This window comes from Sinohyriopsis cumingii, unplaced genomic scaffold, assembly GCF_028554795.1.
Source record: "Sinohyriopsis cumingii isolate HCF-2022 unplaced genomic scaffold, ASM2855479v2 utg003621l, whole genome shotgun sequence".
Classification (NCBI taxonomy): Eukaryota; Metazoa; Mollusca; class Bivalvia; order Unionida; family Unionidae; genus Sinohyriopsis; species Sinohyriopsis cumingii.
In genome coordinates this window covers 75694-95482 of record NW_028316550.1, presented here as the reverse complement: position 1 = coordinate 95482, position 19789 = coordinate 75694, and the positions used below count along the sequence as shown (strand labels likewise).

Here is a 19789-nt window from a genome sequence, read left to right as displayed (position 1 = left end):
ATCCTATATGTAATTTAGAAAAAAATATTGACAAATTTCTACTGATGCAATTTTAGCATTTTTACAGGCTTGACTCAGGAGTACTCAATGCTGAAAGTAGCACCTGATTCATTTGGTGCAGAATTAATAACACGTGTTTCATGCACATGTATGTAAACAAATTGCCGCGGGTCATATGGTGTTCTCCACACATAAGCTTGCACCAAGGTTAGATGTGCACGAAAAATTATACATGTCATTATCAGCACCCATAAATTTTAAGTTATTGAATTTTGAATATGATAGTGTTTCCATATGTTCACCATTGGAGTGGGATTAGTACCGTGAGTCCTATACCCCCTCCCATTCGCCTTGTGCCCAGGGACAACTGCACTTCCTCTCCACCCTTCCTTCTTGTGGCCATTTGTCTCCTATAGGAGTTTCAGAATTTTCATATTTAACTTAAAATCCGCAATTTAAGAAATAGATGCATAGACGTATCACAAAAAAAATGTTGCCACGCATTATAAAAAAAAAAATCGTTGCACACCTTTCGTCCACTAGCCGACACAACGAAAAAGAGTTTGTAAATTATTACCTCCCTTTATATTATCGACCTGTTTTCATCAGTTTGCCAACGTGGCTTTCTCGCGCTTTTATGTTAAGCATCCACCGTGAACGATGTTTATGTACATGCCTGTTATCTAACTATGAGGATATTTGACATCTTAATATCACTAGTCATACATGTGAATACTGTGGCCTTGGTTTTTTTTTATAAAAGTGTTATTATATTCATTAATTATAGTTAAAGATGGGGTAAAATAGATGCCTAGTATGGAAGAAGAAAATTCGTGATCGGCGTCACTGGATAATACATTCACCTTCGCTTCGCTCATTATGATCATTAGTTCTACCACGCACGCGCACGACAGTTCCGTATATTGCTTACTTACGCACACGCATCGGTTTGTTTTGCAGACGACACAGATGAATTTGCATCTTTTAATAGCATATGACAGCTTTCATTGGGCGACAATGGCCTAAGGTTGTGTTTGTCTTCATAATTGGATATAATATGAAAATGCCATGTCAACTGAGCACCTGAGCTAAGGCTGGCAGGTGAGTAAGATGAGGTAATGTTGACACGCAGAGACAGTAAAATCGACCGACTACTGTTTTTCTCCAGTATGGGAAGATTCAGGATTGGCTGTGAACTTATCAATGGAGGGACTTATTTTCATATTGTGAATGTATCATACCGATGAGTCTAAATCATTGTCAACTTGTAAGAATGAAACTTAAGAGAATTTATGAGATCCTACAATAGTATAACGGAAAGGTGGTGTGTTGACTGTCATTGGAAATGCTGTATTGAAAAAATGTCATTCTTTGATGTATAGTGTGGCCAATCACAGAAATTTATTTATAATTCATCATAGATGCCGACATATTTAATGAGGGTATACTAGATTATTAGCTTTCTTAAAAAATTCCACACAAAGGAAATTTCGGATCTGATTTAACCGGGAAGGAAAACTAATAACTTTTGATAACATGTTTCTTCAGAAATAGGTTCAGTTGGAATTTTAATTCGACGTCCATTAGAAATAATTAATCAAATAAAGAAAGACGTACATGTGCATGGTGGTTTGATTGTGTACTAAGCAACGTGTAGATGACCGGATTATTTTACAGTGACTTCACATTGAAATGTGTCATTACGTTTTACAGTCGTGCCAGCTGTCATAGATTAAAAAAGGTACGTTTATTTTCTTCACTGAATGAACTGAAGGATTCAGTTTATTGATATCAGCAACAATCCATACCAATCGTTTTCTTCGGGGACGGCATGGTTAGGCACAAAAGGGAAATCATAATTGTGGTGGTTCCCCGCGTATGTTGAAGGATAAGTAACAGACAGCCACTTGACCAAAGCGTATTGAGAGATTTCTTGCCTGAATGGCAGAATAATATAAAAATATTACATGACAGAATGTGAGATAGCTCTATGAAGCTACAACATCGTAAACGACCAGCATTCATTACGTGACATTCACCGGCACACCAAGGTACTTCCTTTCAAATATTTCCTTCTTTTTGCTGCACAACAATTTTGGTGGAGGTTTCCTTCTCGCTTCTGCTTATATATTTTAATGGACAGGCAAAGAACAAGAAAGTAGATGGTTCACACAATTTCTAATAATAATCTATCAATATAGACAGGAAACGGAGGTAGACTCGAATTATATGACCCATTACTTATAGTATCAAACAGCGTGGAATAGCTGCTTATAACAAAATATTCATTATTACAAAACGTTTTAATGAACACTACATAGATCTTTTTACCCCCTTCCATCTACCCTAATCCACATTCCTGCAACCCCGCGGCGTAATTTCCTGTGATGCATTCTTGTAGTTTTTATTCTCTTTCTTCTTCCCCCACTGCCCAAGATTTGGATGAATACGTTCTGCTAATGGCAAACAGACGGACGGATGAACCTGATTGTTCTGGAGAGGGCTCCGAATCTCAGGTCGAAGAAGAGGATTTGAAAACTCAACTAGATCAAAAAGAGAAGGATTTAATGCTAGCAGCAGAACTTGGAAAGGCACTGCTAGAAAGAAATCAAGAACTAGAAAGAAGAAGTGAGCAATTAACAGAAGAATATAACCAAAAATTTGAGGTGAGTTCCAGTAAGCGTGTATGTGTCAAATAAACGAGAGTCCATTTCTCAGGAACTGGATCAGATCTAGCATAAAAAAGCAGATTATCCATAATAGGAATTATGTCCATTGGAAAGAAATAAGTTACTACTCGAATTATTTTTTTTTAAATCAGGCAAGTACGTTAATTTATTTAATTAGTCGACCCCGGTGCCATTTGTAATTTGGCCATAAAAAAATATCCGTTTTTTTCTGTGCAGACCCCATCACTTTTTCCCCCAGGGGTATAAAAAATTTATACAAAAATGCCAAAATCGATTTGTCAATTTGGGCATCTATACCCAGTGGTATAAAACTTTATAAAAAAGACAGTCCCTAAGTTGGTTTGTGCGTACATATATATATATATATATATATATATATATATATATATATATATATATATATATATATATATTATATATATTATCAACAGTGCAATTGGAAAGACTAATTTTTACCTTTGTATTGATTTTATAAGACAAACAATTCTCTTTTGAAATTGCACATTAAAATTTACTTGGAGATTGGAGTAAATATTTTTTTGATAATATTATACTTGTACACAGAATCATTGCTACTTGTTTAATGTGTGTGTGTGTGTGTGTGTGTGTGTGTGATTTTGGATTTTAAACGTAGCTTTAACAATTTTTCAGTCATATCACTACGATGTCTGCAGTGTGGCAGTGTATAGTGATGTCTATCACTGGGGCATCATGCCGCAGACATGTAGCATGATGTCCCACCCAGTCACATTGTCCTGACACCAGGCCGACCAGTCCTAACACTGTCCACTTCATGCTGAGCGCCAAGCAAGGCAGCTGTTAATACCATTTTGTAAGTCTTTGGCATGACTCGGCCGGGGATCTAACCCACGACCACCCGCATCCGAGGCGGACGCTATGACCGCTAGGCCACCAGAGCGGTTGTTACTTGTTTAATATAGTCTCGTGTACTTCCACTTTCTCACCATGATGTATGTGCAAGTTGCATAAAGTCACAGATAGATTCAGGCAGACTGATATATGGATTGATTCAACAAGAGGTATTAAGCGATAATGAGATAGGTTGCAGATATTACAAGCATACATATTTTATACGATTACATAACAGACAAAACTGACTCCTCATTTTATTCAGACTATCAACTTTGTAGTGTAATATTTTCACAGATTATTTAATTTAATAAAAAGAAACAAACCAAAAATTAAAAGAACAAAACATGTTAAAAGGTTTACCGGAAATTTAGAACTCATTGTTTCAGTTACTATAACAGGAAGTTCGATATATGCTGTGACCAAATGAAAGAAAGAAAAAACCTCGTTGTTTTAATTATTTACTAGCGTATGTGAATATGATGAGTAATGTATTCCTTTGTAAGACTGCAAATTATCCTACCATTTTCAGTACGCGCTTTGTTTTCTCTCGGAACTTTGCATACTTTCTTAAGTTCACTAAACATTTTATCGTTTGTTGATTGTGTGTTTATGTTTACTTGCCCTCTCTGCTAAATATCTTGGCCGGGTGTTGGCATCCCAGTCAAGGTTTCCTTACCTAATATACAGTAGTAAAGGCTTCAGTATCGGCACTATTTATTTATATCAATAGTCTCTCTCTCTCTCTCTCTCTCTCTCTCTCATGAACATTATCAGTTATAGTGTAAGCTTAATCAGCCCACTTTAGTTACAGCTTTTAGATTACAACTTGTACAACAATTAATATACACATAGAAAAATCATCTTATATACGCTACTGACCATTTATTTTGGGGGGAGGGGGTAGACTGTGATAATTTTCATTTGAGCTGAAATGTTTTCTTTTCTTTTACCTCAAGATGATTAATATTTTTATCGCTGATAATACCATGGATATAACATGGTGTTAGTTTGCTTTAAATTAGAGCAATGCCTTTTTCGAGCTATTGACAGACGGAAATTAAACAAGAAACGTACAAGTTCCCTTCACCAAAACAATGATATGTTGGTTCCTAATTCAACTGAGGTATGCCATGGTCCTTATCGCGGTACATTCAGAAACACCGCGGTACAAAATAGTTCAGGGTACCCAGCTCCAGTTATTACATGTGTGAAGTAATGACGACCACGATCACCTAAGGACAAATAGATATTTTCATGTTCCCAGATGTGACATAATAATGATGTATGCCATTAGATGTTTCTACATGGCATTGCCACAAAAAAACATGTGCTCACTCATTTGCATAAGCTTATCGGTACACATGCACTGTAACTTTCAGACTGCATTTGTATAGAAACAATAGCTCTAGCATAACCTTCCACTGTGTATAATAATTAATATCTCGTGTAGCCACGTCAGATCGCGAGAATTGTCTAACAAGTTTTCAAGAATGATTGACCATTATGGTGAGAGAGACAGAGAGTTAATAATACATAAATGGGTCTAATGGTTATGAACTTCTGTATAAAGTGTGATTTTATTTGGAAAGGAAAACTGTATTCAAAGATAAATACTACATCACTCAAGTTTTTCCCTGTATCTTCTAATACATCACACACAGAGATTGAGAGAGAGAGAGAGAGAGAGAGAGAGAGAGAGAGAGAGAGAGGGAGGTGGGGTGGGGAGTATATTTACCCATGCCAGAGGATGCTGATAAAGAATGCACCAGATAAGTTTTCCACAACAGCTGACTATCAGTAAAAGTGTGTGCTGACCGTTATTTTGATCGTGTGTTTGTGGTGTAACTTTTCTAATGATGATTTTGAAATGAACAAATCACACCTTTATTTGTGTTTTTTTTTTCTCGAATAGGTGTTAGAACAAGAAAAACACCAACTTCACCTGAAATTGGAAAACCTAGAAACGGAGTACGTAAACACTGTGAAAGAGTTGCAGTATGACTTGTCCCAGCTGCGTAATGAACTGTCTGAGTACCAGAAGCAAACGACTTTGGAAAACAAAGAAAAATCCAGGATCATCCGAGAACTTTCCCAGCAAAATGAAAAACTTGTTGAGGAAGCGCAACAAGCCTCGGTCCGGCAAGAGGCAGCTGTATCAGAGTTAGAATTTGTGAAAGAGAGAGGTCGGACAAGAAGGTCTTCGAGCAGTCTATATTTAAATCAACTGGAATTACTCCAGGAAGAGGTAAGATTCGTTGTAACATTTATAGATTATTTTGAAACCCCCAAAATCATCCCTTAATGGTTTTCTCAGATATATCCAGTCTGCAAAGTGTGTCAGGCAAGCTCACACAGGTGATATTATTATCAAAAATTCATTTAGGAAACGCTCCAACATTAGGAACACTAAATTTGAGATGGTTGTCATATACCTACGTGGTCGCAGGTAATCACTACTATTCTTCTTCATTTCCATTGCAGCAAAATAATCTAACGTCGTGTCTCAGCAGTCGATAGGCTATACACGGGCGGTCAGTATATTTGGTGGAGGAATAACCCAGGAAACCTTTTAGGAAAAACCACCGACCAACAGGAAACTACTGGCAGGCTTTCTCACATGCCTGCTTTGGTTGAGCTGAAATTCGAACTCATGCGGACACAGGTGAAATGTTTGTCTGATCTGTATAGAAGAAAACATTGGACTACTCGGCCATCCAGGTGCCTCTTTAACTTTATGAACACAGTAAATATGACCTTGGTTATGCCATCGGAACAGACTGGAAGATCATAAACGAATCCGAGGAGCGTATTGTTTTGCTTTCTGCAAGGTAGAGGTACCTATTTGCATTATCGACCATGCTAGCTGGATTTGCTGGTCTTGTCTTTTAATGTTTCGTTCAATTCGTGTCTCAGACGGCCATAGTTCATCTCTAGACAGGGAAGTAAATAAAGTCAAATACGTTTCCGTCTATATCTATCGTAAAAAGGGTTGCTAACCTATAAAACGAAACATTTCGGGAATAAGATCTGATTTGCCAGACGGGTGTCTGCTTTACGTCCTGTCATTTTAGCAAATGTCCAGGCTAATGGCATACTATAATAACAGATAATTGTTTATATGCCAATAATAACTATCGTAAAAAGTAAAATAATTCAAATCCGTGTATGTCGGCGTTCTTTTAGATTCGTGCACAATCACAATTATTCACTTACATTACGCACTGCTAAATCAGTTCAGCTTCTTCTTCTCTCTCTCTCTCTCTCTCTCTCTCTCTCTCTCTCTCTCTCTCATACATAAATAATTTGCGTAAGATCAGAACAGTTCGGTTTGGATCGCATCTTCCAACATTTTTCGTTGCACTAACAACATCTTCAAAGCAAAAAGAAATGTATTTATTTATTTATTTCAGTTGGCAATGTAACATATTGACAAATGGATGTACAGACGACAGAAAATCTTTACTTTCGTAAATGTCACAGGTGAAAATACAATTAAAAAATTCACGAGACCGTTCTTTGGCCTTGCTTTTAAAAACCCCACAAAAAGCGTAAATAGCCTTATTTACCCCTGAAAAAGTTGTAGTTAGTCATATTTTACGTTTATGTCAACATCTTCTTTCAGACAATATAGATATTTTAAAATGCATGTTTTCTAAAGTGATCCCATTAAGATTACAAATAATGAGAATACAGATTTTGAGTTGTGATGTATAAAAGTAAAACGTTATCTTTGCTCATATAAATATCTTCCTATGAACTATAGCCCTATTGTCAGACGTAGCTGACGGAGAAAAGAGTAAATAAAGGTTAAAGAGATGTACGTTTTTACATTACGTACGGAATTAGCGAATTTCGAATGAATAATAACATTTGGTTACATAAATAGGTAGCTGTTGCGAGTCTTTTCGCCATAATTAACTAATGGCTTCTTTGGCGCCAATGCCGTGGTCGTCAGGTAGTAGGGCAAAATGAAACCACAGAGGAAATCAAATTGAATTTTACAGCAGAGAAACATGCAATAGGCGTAGTATTTATTCATGTACTTAATGATATTAAAGTAAAAACAAAAACACAAAAAAAGTATGAGAATAGTAAAACATATTGGGCCGAGCTGAACAATGCCAAATTAAATCCCGAGGCGGAGACTGTGCAGTTGCATTTTTTTCGCAATTTGCGAATGTGAATAAAGGATACAGCAAAGGAAATGACGTCAATGCTGTAACATGTATCATAATCGATGGCCAGCGTAGGACTGCAAATAAAATTATTGGATCCGTTGTCAGACATGTAGATATATATTTTTGTTAGTCAAAAGTTGACGATTAACACAGGTGGTTATTAACAGTCCAAGATATAGCTATTCGAGTGAGCTTGTGAGAGTTACGTCTCTCTATGTTGATGCTATGACGCCGTAGCTAGTTCTGCTTTAGATAGGGCGCTTACTTCGCCGCTGGCAGCAGGGTGTGTATGTCTTTGGAGGGGATAACTGTCCCCATGCACCAGACGAAGGGGGCGCCGTCAGGATTTGTTCTTTCTTTCTGCAGCAGATATTTTCATAGTATTTCGCCATCAGCTCATTGTAACGGTTGCAATTCTTCACAAAACGTTTAGGGGGTTGGGTGGGGTGGCAGCTGGCTTACAAATGTTGTCAGTAGCAAAGTAAGGGTGCCATTTAAGAACAGTTCCCTCGGACTCCTGACCACGTCTTCTCATCAATCCCGTACACAGGGAGAGTTACGATCTCAACACCACAACTCGGCTCTTGCACACAATAAAACGTGTTACATATGAATGGCTACATCCTTAAAGCAGGACTCATTGCCCAGTTCTTAGAGAACAATGTTCTGTGTAATTATATTATTGTAAAACAAGCGTACAATGCTCTATATTGTATACAATACACAAGAAAGGTTTTATAAAATATACGAGCTTAAAATATGAAAAGTAGATACTTGATTTTTTTATTCGGTCGCAAAGGATGGCGAAGATTTGATTTTTAAGCTGTAATATTTAAAATCGATACCATGTGCAAAAGCGTCAGTGACAGTGTATACGACATCCTTGGTTGTTAATCTCATTAGAGTTGAATGATTAAACCGGGCCTGAATTTTCATCACTCGGTTGCGCCTGGGGGCGTTGAGTTCGTTTATAGATAACATTTGGACAGATATGAAACAAAATTAATTTCAAGATAAACTATTATTAAAATATAAAAATTATTTTCATTTTTGCTTGAGATTTTTTTTTCAGGACAGCTGTTATTATTCTTGTTTCCATGCTTTTCCAAGGATTCGATTTATTAGTCGTTTCGTCCGTGTTTTTGTGCACGTAGTGTCGCAAAATCAGATCCTTCGAAATGGGAACACCATACTTAGTGATACGATTAAGGGTGTTTTTGACTGTGCGCAGCAGTGAACTTAATCCACGTCTTAGAAGGCTGTTGGACTGGGAAAGCTGGGTGATGATTAACTTGGAAAATCGTGGGGATATGTTAATTTCTAGATTGGTATGAGCTTGTTTAGCCATAAAACAACCCTGTAGGTTGAATCTTAATTAGACTCAAACTTTAGTATTTGTAAATTTGCAGGCACGACAGTTGAAGATTGTTCATTACAAGCTTCTTGCAAGAAATAATGTGATATCATGATAACTGTCATGTAGATAATATAAGTTGGTAATACATTTTTAAATAATTTGATCCGCATATCATGCTTATCTAATGTTTTAGATATCATAAAAAGATTTAGTGGGGCAGTAGTCACGCTTTGTGTCATTTTAAGTCGCCTATGTCCAACAATCGAAGGTAACATATTCAGTTTTAGGCCTAGGGTTGTCTAGACTCTAGACCCTTGCTTCTGAACATCTTCCCACTTGTTACACAGTGTCGAGATCATTATGGGCCACAAAGTTCATGACAGTTCTGCAGTGAATACAATCATTTTTTGGGCCCTATCCGAGAAGAGTATCTAGCCCATTTTAAGTACATTGGATGAGTCACTAGATATGTGGTGAAAGCCCAGCCGCTATGGTTTGAAGCGGATTACATGGATAAGTTATCATTAATTTCAAAAGGAGTAAAAAGCACTATAACACATTGAATTGTAGTTTCACTGAAAGGCGAATTATTTTAGGTTAAAAGCTTTCCAGTCATTTGTTTGTTCTAGGTATACTAATTAGAATAGCTAGCAGGACATTGCAAATCATACGTTTGATACAGAGGTTAGCTTGCTTAGAAAGTTTAAAATGTAAGGCCGATTCAAATAGATGTGCTGTTGCTGTTATTTCTGGTTGTTGTTGTTGTGTCATTTTTGTCTTAGTTCAAAATAATGTCTGGTTTGACTAAAAAAAAAACGCCATGTTTATTCAGAAATACTGGCTCACAGTTTTGATCAGGTATTTCATGTGTCTTACGCGTGGTACGCGTCTTTTGTATGACTCGTAAAGCCATTTTTTTTGTTCTCCACGAGTAACAACATACTGATCAGATCTATGCATTATTATTTTGTGAAGGTACGAAATTTTGTTTTCTTTTTGGTTTGTGTCATAAAAATAAATTTTGTCATTTGTTAAGAAAAGTTACGATTTATTGACGAAACTAGGTTGTGCAAATTTTCCAAGCTAAGTAACAAGTTTCAGGCAATTAAAATAGATTATTTTCATGTACAATCGGTGAGTGTTCTGACGACTTTTGTCTTAAATTCGACATGAAATGTTTTGATTTGATTTGATTTGATTTTTAACGTAGCTTTAACAGTTTTTCAGTCATATCGCTACAATGTCTGCACTGTGGCAGTTCATAGTGATGTCTAGCACTGGGGCATCATGCCGCAGACATGTAGCATGATGTCCCACCCAGTCACATTATCCTGACACCAGGCCGACCAGTCCTGACACTAACCTGTTAATGCTGAACGCCAAGCGAGGCAGCTGTTAGTACCATTTTTGTAAGTTTTTGGTATGACTCGGCCGGGGATCGAACCCACGACCTCCCGCATCCGAGGCGGACGCTCTAACCACTAGGCCACCGGAGCGGTGACATGAAATGTACTTAAATCATTCATTGTACATGTATTGAACTGAAAGGACAATATAAAAGTCTGTCACAAATTATTGTAAGAAACTTGCCAACACCAGGTCTGCAGTCACAAAACTTTAGGCCGATGCTATTCGCACGTCCGCCTTGCACCTTAACTGAGAAAGAATATTCTAACGGTGTGTATCTCATCTAGATTGATTATTCGCAAGGTTGCCATGTGTATAATTAACGTACAGCTATTCCATAGGCCCCCGCACATAGAGGCAAGGGGTGGGTTGGTCAGCTTAATAGCTGACCACTGCATGTTTGCTCCGGCTCCCTTTTCGATATATGCTGTGAGAAAATAAAAGAGAAAAAAAAATCACGTCATATTTTATTTATTTACTAGCGTATGTGAATATGAGCTATTAGTACGGCTGTCGCATACCTAATCCGTGAAACCACTCATTTTTTGCAGCTTATTACCTACACGTCGACACTTGCAAGCCGTTGTTATCAAAATTATCCGCCACCTCTGGAAATAGAAATTTCCCAATAGGTCACTCACGACAAAATTTTCTTTTTATTTTATGTTGAAACGAGTTGGTTAGCTAAAATTATAGTATGAGTTTGAAAGTAGTAGATTTCTTAGGTAACGTCAGCTGTTTACTGTTTATGTTCTGCAGTGGTTTGGGTACATTCGCAAAGTAAATCTGCGTAACCACAATTCATCCTTAATTCAAGATAAGAAAGCATACACATAAAATGTACATTTGCACAGCAAATATGAGGTAACTTAATTCTTTTGCAATTCAAGATAACAAAGTATACTTTGAAAATAAAAAATAACGCAACAAGAAAAGCTTTGAGAGGAGTTAATCCTGAATCGTTTGCGTGATAGTTTATCATATCGCAATGATTTAGGAGTATGCGCAGTTGATAATAACTCTGCATTTTAAGGATTTCTTGGATTTTTTTAATTACTTGTTTGATTATGGGAAGTCGGTGCTGGGGACATAGTCCTCATACCTTAATGGTTAGCCAATTACTAGGAGCAAAAGTCGCGGAGTGAAGAGTTGGTGAGATTTGATGATGTCATGGTTTACTTCTAGTTAAATGAGGTCAGAGCCGCATGGATGTCCATAGAACTCAGTAGTCCCTATTAAAATATAAATGTGTGAATTGATCGTGTAACTCCCTGTGCAGTATTTATGATTGGGGATTGATAAATTGCACAGTGGAATAACTGTGAAGTGACTGTTCCATCATCTGGTGGCGCCGTTTATTGTTGCTATGATGGTAAATATGGTTTAGAGTTACAGGCGAAATGTTGCTTAAAATCATGATTTGACTGGCCTAAGGTTGCGTAGTAAAAATAGTTCCATGTATTAAGTCTTGAGTTGTATATGTTCACGACGTGGAATACTGGCGGTACGTTACGGAAATTTAATGAGAAAACACGCCGTTGTGAGGTTGACAGGCAACTGGGAAGTTGTGAGATTAGTAGTTATGTACTAATTATAGTAAAATTATTTATAGTTTGGACACGCCGGTATTTCTAGTTTACGACAGTAGTTGTATAGAAGACTTTGGAATCAGGGGAAACATGACTTCTAGCGAGATTCACGCCAGGGTTGACATCGCTCGGTCTAGAAACCCCTTTGGCTTGTTAAAGTTTTTCCACTCGCATACAGTGATTAATATGCATTATGATAATGTTTATTTGCATATGTTATACCTGTATTGAATCCAAGCCCGAGGCTGTTAAAATAACACTGAATTATCACAAATTTTTCTCCTGGGAAGGCCACTAGTTCACTCCTATATTTGAGTCGTTCATAATGGCATTGACCGTTAGCCATGTGAATAGTCTTTCCTGTTGCTGCCACACGGCGGTCGTGCGAATAGTCATTCAAAAAGATAGTACACGGCGTCCGTGCAAATAGACACTGCTAATACTTTACACCAAATATTCTTACCACTTCACTATTGAGCTTGCATATTCACGCCACCACCAACCCCAATAATTAAGTGGTCACTGTGGAAAATGTTTTATTTTGTTGCAGGTTTATCAGCTGACGCAAAGACGAGACGAACTTGAGCGGCGGTTGTCACAGCTGACGGAAGAGAAAGAATGTTTTGGTTGTAGTCTAGAAGAAGCGCAAGATCGTATGATGGTCCTAGAACGGAGCAAGCGAGAGTTAGAGCAGGAGGTATGAAATTTAAGCATTCCATTTTCTCTAATATAACATAATAAAGTACAACCTTAGATGAGCCCCACCGCTTCAGTGGTTACGTTCGTTTTTCCCCCGACAAGATATCGTTTTCTGTAGGTCTATAGCTTTCGTTCCCAGGTCATCACCTTTAAAAAGCTGTACGTTTCGGAGTCCAGAGTGGCCGAGTGGTCTAAAGCGGTGTTCGTCACGGACTACTGCCATCTCACCTCTGTCTGCTTGGGTTCGAGTCTCGGGCTTGGCCATTGTGTTTATGTGAGAAAGCTTGCCGGCAGCTTCTCGTGGGTCGGTGGTTCTTTAAGGGGTTTTCCCGGGTTCTTCCTCCACCATTAATACTGGCCGCCATGTATAGCCTCTCTTGTGCTGACAAATGGCATTAAACCCTATAACAACAACAACAACAACAAAGCTATACATTTCTTCCTGGTTTGGACACTGTGGAAAGGTTTTTGTTTACACCAATTAAAAGGAAGGGCTACAAGTAATTTGGAAATTGTAGCCAAACCTCTTTTGACGGTTCCTCGTAAACTTGAGAAGAAACAATTGCTGATATTTATTTTTCAGTGATGAAAGCATAATGATTGCCTATTTATGTTCACAGTTTTCTTTAATGTTTCAATTTAGCGTTTTTCTGAGTTTGCCACACTGACGTGACATAGTCATAAAGTCCCCTATTGATATTCGATATAATTTACAGTTGTTTTATTGTCCTCTTTTACAGCGTTGCAGGTAAAAGGACAGAACATGTTTCAAAGGCTATTGTCACTTTGATGACATGTCTTAAAGACAGTTCATCTCATGTCAAATTTAGATCATATTGTTGAGTATATATATGAGTCCAACTACAGACTGCACAGAACCAGTTCTGCGGTGCATCATGACCTGGTAGATATGGGTCTGTGCAGTTTGTTATGAATAATTACTAGAACTGAAACAGCATAAACCATGATCTGCAGGCCCACTATGCTATGGCAGGTCAGGGTCTGTTTTTTGCAGTATGACTTGACTTGTGAGTACATGTATATACGGTATTCACCTTATGAAATCTGATGCACTATTTGAAGAGAATATTCAGTGATTGTTTGGTTAAAAGTAGTTGAAATTAACATACATAAATTTATATCTGCCTTGTGATAATTGACCTATCATTTTGTTAAGTATAGTGATCATATAACTTCATGATTATTTTCTTACTGGATAGTATTTACTAATTTAGTGACCATGTGAATGAGTAATGGTTTTTTTTTATGAATATTTTCTCTGAAATCTTTTTTACTTTTATCTATCAAAATTACCTAAAATCAGGTTCACAATCAAAAGATCGAAATTCTGGAGTTACAAGAGACAACCAGCCAGCTGACAGCACAGATCGAACACCTGACTGAACGAGCATCCACTGGAAGTAGTCACTCACAGACCCTGTATAGTGAACTGTCACAGATTGGGGGAAACAATGGTCCCACTGATATGGCAGTGGCAACAGATACTGACCAGCAAGTAAGAAAATCTTTCAAAGAATTTATTTATTATTTGGGGCACCATACTGAGATGTGCAAGCCGTTCAGTAATCAGCTTCACTATGTCCATCTGTACATGCAAAACTTATAACCACCAATACTCTGCAACGTTTTTGTATAATTAAATGCCATCAGTGCATGAATTGCCTAAAAAAGTGTAGATGTGCCTTTTAAGCATCTGTACATTCACCAATACTCTGTAACCCTATAAAACATAGATTTGCATTTTAAGCATTTCATCCTTTCAGGTCAAATGTTGATGGACTTTTTGCAATTTATCCGTCAATTTTTAGTCTCTAGTACACTAGATCCTTTGAACCAGTAAAGACTTGAAACCTTTTAACATATTCTAATGCAATTTGGTGTGTACATTGTCTGATAGACCAAGATGTGCCATTTATGGGTTTTGTCAAATTTGGAAATACTTATTGTTCTTGATAACTAACTTTGTTTCTGCACATGAGAATTTGCCTGTAACTGGTTTAACTCATAACTTAAGTACCATTCAGCATCTTCTGATGCAGTTTGGTATGAACATAATTTCATAGGTTAACATGGAATCTTTTATGGGTTCATATTTATAGCCCATGACAGCGAAGTTCATATTTTCATTTGAGATGCTGTTGTAAATGGCACAATGCAAGAAATGTTTAAGATATTCTATTACAAATTGATGTGGAAATGCTTTTATGGACCTATATGTACCTTTTATAAATTTTGTCTTGTCAAGGTCAGTTTGGATAGAGTAATGGTCCAAGACATTTAAACTCAAAAGTTTCATATGTTACGTTACCTGTAACCAGCATAGCTTAAGGAGTGCTAAGTATACATCTTAATTCAAAAAATATTGTCTCAGATTTCCCACTGCTTTTTTGGGAGTTTGTATGCTCTACTCTGTTGTGGACAGAGTTATATCCCTTGTCAAATGAATTCTTCCTTTCACATGGAAGCTTGGAATTCTGCTTACAATTAGCATATCTCAAGAGCCATTTAACATATTTTGGTCAGTTTTGTTAGGAATATTTTTGTTGTTTAATGTCAATCCCATCTGGATAGAGCCATAGTCCTTGACATTTGATGTCATATCTTCACTTGGGACATTACCCGTAATAACCATAGCTCAGTAACCTTTGATTATTTCACAGATCCAGCTCTGTTTTTTTATAGCTTATTTTATCTTCTGATGCAGGCTGTCTCATTGTGTTATAGTAAAGGGCACTTAACTCCCATTTCCTGGCACAATATTGCCAATAATTTCACAAATGCTGTTAAAATCGCACTACCAACTGATCCATTTTAGATGGTGTTATGACTTTAAAGCTTCACATCTTTCCATGGGATGTGGCTTGAAGTGCTGATTCCTAGAAAGAGTTGAGATATAAACACTCCACATCATCATTTAGAGAGTCATGGCCCCTAACTTTCATTTCCCATTGTAAGTTCCTTAGTTTAAAGCCTCTCAAAGTGTTCTGAGTGGGATCCATTGTGATGCACCATTGTTAATGGCTTAAGATTCTTTTATCTTGTAGAATAAAAGCTGAATTCAAGTTGATTAATTGGACACTATGCACACAGGAGTCAGATTGTGCCTAATTTGTAATCTGAAAATGTTTATTGTCAAAGTTGTAAGACTAATAGGACTTTACATTCGAAGATTTATAGAAGTTATTGAAAATTTTAAAACTGCATTTTTCTTGTAAATGATCCATATAAGTATGTTTGGTGCATCTCAAGTAATTGTGAAATTTTAACTATTTTATCTAGTAGCATTTATATCACATCATTTATCATGCTCATTTTTCTTCCTTGGTTTTAGCCATCAGTCTAATGTTTTTCCTTTGGAGCAGAAGTCCATTAAATCATCCGTTTTTTCAGAATCAATTTTTTAAAATCTGAAGCCAGTTATTCTCATAGGAATAAAATGCCAAGAGTTACTGCTTCATAAACTTTCTACTTTTCATTTTAAGCAGATGAAACATCTTTAACTTATTATTTTGTAATATTGCATTCCTTTTTTTTATCTTCAAATATTGCATTCCTTTATCCCTGTATGTTAACATCATATTCCCTTTATGTTAACATCATATTCCCTTTTTCTTGTCTTTTAACGTCATATTCTCTTTTCCTTGCCTTTTAATATTGCATTCCTTTTTCTTGTATTTTAACATCATATTCCCATATCCTTGCCTTTTAGCATCACAATCCCTTTTTTTGTCTCTTAACATCATATTCCCTTTTCATGTCTTTTTAACATCATATTTCCATCCCTTGTGATTTAACATCTCATTCCATTTTTCTTGTCCTTTAATATTGCATTCCATTTTCCTTGTCTTTTAACATCACATTCCCTGTTCCTTGTTTTTTAATGTTGCATTCCCATTTACTTTTCTTTTCTTTTCAAAAGCATAATATACATGCTTCAGCACCATTTGTGTACAGCTTAAATAAACGCTCAGGTTCTGGCAAGCATGCTTCCATTTTAAATCTTCCTTTTTCTCAGAAATCCTGAAATTTTTTGGTGAACTTTCTTTCTTCCCATTTTAAGCAGATGAAACATCTTTAACTTATTATTTTGTAACATTGCATCTCTTTTTCTTGTCTTTTAACATTGCATTCCTTTTTCCTTGTATTTTAACATCAAATTCTCTTATCCTTGCCTTTTAACACCACATTCCCTTTTTCTTGTCTTTTAACACCATATACCCTTTTCCTTGCCTTTTAATATTGCATTCCTTTTTCTTGTATTTAAACATCACATTCCCTTATCCTTGCCTTTTAGCATCACATTCCCTTTTTCTTGTCTCTTAACATCATGTTCCTTTTTCCTTGCCTTTTAACATTGCATTCCCTTTTTCTTGTCTCTTAACATCATGTTCTCATTCCTTGTGATTTAACATCTCATTCCCTTTTCCTTGATTTTTAATATTGCATTCCCTTTCCCTTGTCTTTTAACCTCACAATCCCTTTTCCTTGTTTTTTAATATTGCATTCCATTTTCATTGTCTTTTAACATCACATGCCTCATTCCTTGTTTTGTAATGCCGCATGCCCTTTTACTTTCTTTTTTCTTTCTTTCAAAAGCATAATATACATGCTCCAGCATCATTTGCATACAGTTTAAATAAACCCTCAGGTTTTGGCAGGCATGCTTCCATCTTATACAGTATTAATCATGATTTATTTCCACTTTGTATCAACGTTATACTCTTCTCTCATCTATTTCATAGTTGCCAGCAGATCATTCAATTGACGATGAGATAGAATGTGATGATGATGACTTTCCTATGTTTTCTCCAAACAATTCTGCGATGAGCAATCAATCACTTTTCCACCAGACTTTAGGCACTGAGGTATACTGTTGTTTTCATTTCTATGACAACCAGGGGTTCATCTTCTTCTTGAAAGTCATTTGTTTCGCAAGGCCTTGGAAGAAAAAAAAACAACCAAAAAACATTGTACTCAAACTTTTGACTGCAAGTTTCAAAGCCAATCTGTTTCATTTTTCAATTAACATGGACATCAGTGACTCATATACTGTTGCACTCTTTATGTAAAATTTAAGTGACAATAAATGCTTCACAGATTCTGTGTGTATTTTACTTTACCTTTTCAATGTTAAATAATTAACCACACTTTGATCATTGATTAGTACTGTTGAATCCGAAATAAAATAAAATTATCCATATAGTTTTTTTCCAACCAAAGAATTTGAGTATTCTTTTACAAGTAATCAAACAATTCCAGTATGATATGAGTCATTCAACATGCAATCAGAAAAAACAAAATAAGAGTATAAATCCAGGTAATTAATGCATTCATTAGAAACATTAGAATCTGCATCATAAATTTTATGTAAGCATATCTTTCTTTGGGAAATAATTAATTGATTAATTAATTTGTAATTTTACAGATCAGAGACCAAATTCTTTATGTTTACAACTGTATTCAAGAATTTTGTCGTGAAGTTAGACAACACATAGAAACAGCTGGAGAGATTGACCAATTCAGTGTTTCTAATGGTGGAATGGGTAGGGAAAGTAGAACAGTGGCAGATCACCTTTCCACTGAATCAACAGCTGAATTCAAAGGAAAAAATGATGAGGTACAATGCAATCAGTCGGATCATCCCACAGACTCCCCGCATATTCTTAATCTTGCTGTAGAAGAACTAAGGAAGCACATTAGGGACATAATTGCCTTCAACAAGCAGGTATGAAAAATTGATCCCTTTATACTTTATAAAGACCAATGTCAGTTAAGGTGTAGTACCATATATACTTGCTTATAAGTCAAGTCAAACTACAAACGACAATGATTCTGATCTGCCATGAAATATTACTTGCGCAGATCAGGGTCTGTATTGTTTGTTCTACTTATTGCTCCTAACAAACTGCACAGACCCAGGTTTTCTTACACATTATGTGACAGCAGATCTGGGTCTGAGCAATTTGCAGTTGGTCTTGTCTCATAAGCGAGTAATATGGCAATCCACATTTGTCATCGTTTCTAGTTTGTTTAGGAACACTTTTATTGACATTTTGCCTGATTGTTAATTACGAATAACCATATTGTTTGCATGTCAGCATGAATATTTGACATCATAATTAGTATTTTTTTTCTGGGGTCTTATGACTGATCAGATATAATTTGGTACACCTAGAGCCGTATTTCAAATGAAAGTAAAACTCGTATAGTTTTGATTGACTTTGTCACAGTCTTGTCCAATGTTCTCATCAAAATTAAGTTTAAAAGAGTAGTATAAGGAATGTCTTGTTATCCCCCTCCACAGTCTATGGAGAAAAATGTATAGTGATACACATGTCCGACTTTATGTCTGTTCCATATCTCCCGAAGGAGGCAGCTTTCAGTGCAATGTATTTATTGTTGAAACAGGATATATCTAACATATGAAATGTTATTGTGTAGGTTTTGTTTTCTGTTGGTACAATAGAGACATGTGCAATGTTTATTTTGAAACAACAGTAAAATTAAGGTTTGGCTTTGGTTTTGTTGTGCTTAACCCTTTACCTCATGCAAGCATCTTTGGACACCTCTACTCCATTTGTATGGAAAAGCGCCTTTTGATGCCTGCTGTAAACATCAGCCATTTTGAGTTGATTTTCATAGTGCCACCTTCGGGGAAACCCCCCCATTAGATACTATATTCATTTCTGCGAATGACAATTACGTCAGATCACGTGGTCACTGTTTATGCACTGTTCGATATCTGCTTTTTAAAGTAACTGGGTCACAATCTCCACTCTCCAAAATGGCGGTCGCAGATTTCACTCAGTACTTACGAAGTTTTCACGATTAGAATCACAACTATGAAAGATTCAGTAACTTAGGTGAAGGCTGTGATATTGATGTAGGAAGCAATTAGTTTTTATAAATTATCCAATTCAGATGACTTAGTGATGTAGACGCAGACAAAAACTTGTAAATTTCGAGTATGAGAAA

The 19789-nt window shown here is 36.4% G+C and overlaps 1 protein-coding gene across 2 annotated transcripts in view; it reads left to right on the top strand.

The window, feature by feature from the left end:
- The first annotated feature begins 672 nt into the window (after window positions 1-672).
- Window positions 673-19789, top strand: part of LOC149769512 (BICD family-like cargo adapter 1) — a 33193-nt gene continuing 14076 nt past the window's right edge. The window contains exons 1-7 of one of the 2 annotated variants that reach the window (XM_089949862.1): window positions 673-2051; window positions 2437-2666; window positions 5476-5808; window positions 12645-12791; window positions 14118-14309; window positions 17557-17679; window positions 18240-18539. In XM_089949862.1, the coding sequence (XP_089805988.1) occupies window positions 2460-2666; window positions 5476-5808; window positions 12645-12791; window positions 14118-14309; window positions 17557-17679; window positions 18240-18539 (1302 nt within the window). In that variant the 5' untranslated portion in view covers window positions 673-2051; window positions 2437-2459. Of the gene's footprint in view, window positions 2667-5475; window positions 5809-12644; window positions 12792-14117; window positions 14310-17556; window positions 17680-18239; window positions 18540-19789 lie in introns of both variants that reach the window. The other variant, XM_089949861.1, reaches the window with a different exon arrangement.